General features: G+C 46.3%; 1 protein-coding gene across 1 annotated transcript; it reads left to right on the forward strand.

Annotated features, from left to right (window-relative positions):
• Nucleotides 1–1,511: 1,511 nt before the first annotated feature.
• ETH_00039880 (uncharacterized protein) lies at nucleotides 1,512–1,631 on the forward strand (the record flags this gene model as incomplete). The annotated part of the gene is made up of 1 exon (XM_013380042.1): nucleotides 1,512–1,631. A coding segment is annotated over one exon (120 nt), but the record flags the coding sequence as incomplete, so codon positions are not given.
• Nucleotides 1,632–2,832: the final 1,201 nt, after the last annotated feature.

Genomic DNA, 2,832 nt, shown 5'->3' on the forward strand with positions numbered 1-2,832 from the left:
TTTGGGGCGTGTGCGCAGTTCGACTTTCTTGTGCGAGCTGCTGCTGCTGCCTTCTCCGCCTTCTTTAAAATTGCAAATAAAAGAAAACCCTAAAATGGAGAAAGAAAAAATAAATGAATTTGTCCAGCTTTTGGTCCACACGCTTTGCGAGAAGGGCCTCATTAGGGTTTAGGGTTTAGGGTTTGGGGTTTGTTGGTTTGCATGCGGGCCTTTGCAGCGATTTATGATATTAAGTTTGAAATAATAAAACGCCAATTATTTATTTAAATGAAAAACAAAATAATTTATTATTTGGTAAATCCCAATGTACAGTTTATGCCGAAAATAAAAATTAACAAACAAATAAATAAATAAATAAATAAAAGGCTGCAATTAAATGAAACTGAAATTAAAAAATAAAAGCAACAAATGCAAAGTTGTGCATACACTCCGTGGGGTGTACGTACACCTGAAATGGAGGTCTTTTTAATTCTTTGAATTTAAAAAAATAAAAAACCCCAAGAGTATTTAAATGTTATTTTTTATTCTTTTGTGTATTTGTTTTTCTTTTATTTCTGAAAAAGCGAATTGCTTTTTTAAAAACCAATTTGTTTTAATTTCCTTATTATTTGCTTCCACTTTAATGCGCCCGGAAAGCGCCATCTAGGGTTTAGGGTTTAGGGTTTAGGGTTTAGGGATTAGATGAAGGGTGTAGGGTTTAGGGTGCGGGCTTTGGAGTGTAGATCTAGTCAGAGCTAGGGTTTAGGGTTTAGGGTTTAGAGTTTGGGGTTAAATTGTGTCTAGGGCTACAGTTTAGGGCTTCAGTAGAGTGAGGGTTTATACCTATTAGGGCTTAGACCTACTAGGGTTTAGGGTGTAGTGCTGACTAGAGATCTTAAAAGCCCATTCCTACAGATCAAGATCTAGGGTTTAGAGTGGAATTCCAGTTCTCAAAAGCGAGTTCTAGGGTTTAGGGTCTAGGGTTTAGGGTTTAGGGTTTAGGGCGTGGAACACCTTGTTTCCTGGGGGCCCCGCCGTTCGCGGGCGATCTGTGGGCGAAAATGGATAAATAAACAGACTGGAGAAGTTCAAAAGAATTAAAAGTTAATTAAATTAAATGAAATTAAATTAAATTAAAGCAAAACTGTAGTTCGTTCATGAGAAGCGAAGCTGCTTTGGGGCCCCGGCGCTGGGGTGTCTGTACACCTGGTGTGTGGCGGCTGCGGCCGCCGGCGGCGATCTTCGGCTCAAACGCTTCACTTTTGTTGCAATAAACGCAAATTAAGAAAATAAATGATAAAAGAATTGAAAGACTGATTAATATTGGGGTTTTGGAGGCCGTGGTGGCTTCGGGAGGGGCTTCCTGACAGCCGCGGAGCCCGAGGCGGGTTCACGCTGGGTTTCTGCAATTTTCGCGTTTTTTTCCGTTTTTCCGCGCGTTTTTCGCCTGTTTTCGCCTTCATTTCTTCTTTTATTCTTTTCCGGCGTTTATTTTGCGCCAATTTCCTCCTTTTCGAACTCCCTGCGCCAAAATGAGCCCCCCAAAGCCCATCATCGCTCCCTCCGTGCTCGCCAGTGACCTCTCGCGACTCACCGACGAGGCCCAAAAAATGGTCGACGAAGGATGCGACTGGCTGCACCTCGACGTCATGGTCCTAAACCCTAAACCCTAAACCCTAAACCCTAAACCCTAAACCCTAGACCCTAGGCCTTGACTCTAAGCCCTAACCCTAGGGCTTGACTCTGAACCCTGAAGGCGTAACCCTAAACCCTTAACCCGAGGGCTTCACTCTACACTCTAGAGCCGTCACCGTAAACCCTAAACCCTAAACTCTAGGCCTTGACTCTAAACCCTAAACCCTAACCCTTGTCTCTAAACCATAGACGTTAAGCCCTTGACTCTTAACCCTCTAAACCCTAAACCCTAGCCCTTGATTCTAAACCCTAGAGCCGCAACCCCCTAAACCCTCAACCCTAAACCCTAAGCCCTTGGGTCTACCCCCTAGAGCCGTAGCCCCCTAAGCCCTTGACTCTAAACCCTAAACCCTAAACCCTTGACTCTAAACCCTAAACCCTAAACCCTTGGCTCTTAACCCTAAACCCCAGGCCCTAGACTCTTAACGCTCTAAACCCTAAAGCCGTAACCCTAAACCCTTAACCCCTAACTCTGAACCCTAAACCCTAAACCCTTGACTCTAAACCCTACAGATACCAAAAGCCATGGCCAAAACCCTAGGCCTTAAACCCTAAACTCTAAACCCTAAACCCTAAACCCTAGAGGCACCAGATGCCAGGGTCGGAACCCTAAACCCTAAACCCTAAACCCTAAACCCTAAATACCGGAAGCTGTGGCCGGAATCCTTAGCCCGAAGCACTGGATCTGAAACCCTAGGCCCCAAACCCTAAACCCTAAACCCTAGTTTGTGTTTTTTGTTTTGTTGCCTACAGGACGGGTACACTTTTTGTTCAGCAGCAGCAGCTTCTTCTACGCAGCAGCAATTAAGGGTTTAGGGTTTAGGGTTTAGAGTTTAGAGTGTCGAAATGCAGAAAAGGAGCTTTTGAAGTCCCCGAGTTTCTTTTAATTCAAACCCAGTTCTTATCGTTCAAAAAGCCCAACCTGCTGCTGCTGCCGCTGCTGCTAGTTCTGCTGCTGCTGCTGCTAGTTCTGCTGCTGCTGCTGCAGCTGCTGCAGCGCGCAGAATGCCATTTCCGCTGCTGCTGCGGCAATTCCGCCGCTGCTGCTGCTGCTGCTGCTGCTGCACCCGCTGCGCCGCCTTGCGCGTCGCCGGCGCCGCCTGTGCACCCGCCGCCCTCGCCGCCGCTGCTGCTGCTGCTGCTGCTGCTGCTGCTTCT

Source organism: Eimeria tenella, genomic scaffold (genome assembly GCF_000499545.2).
Source record: "Eimeria tenella Houghton genomic scaffold, Eth_scaff4354, whole genome shotgun sequence".
Taxonomy (NCBI): Eukaryota; Apicomplexa; class Conoidasida; order Eucoccidiorida; family Eimeriidae; genus Eimeria; species Eimeria tenella.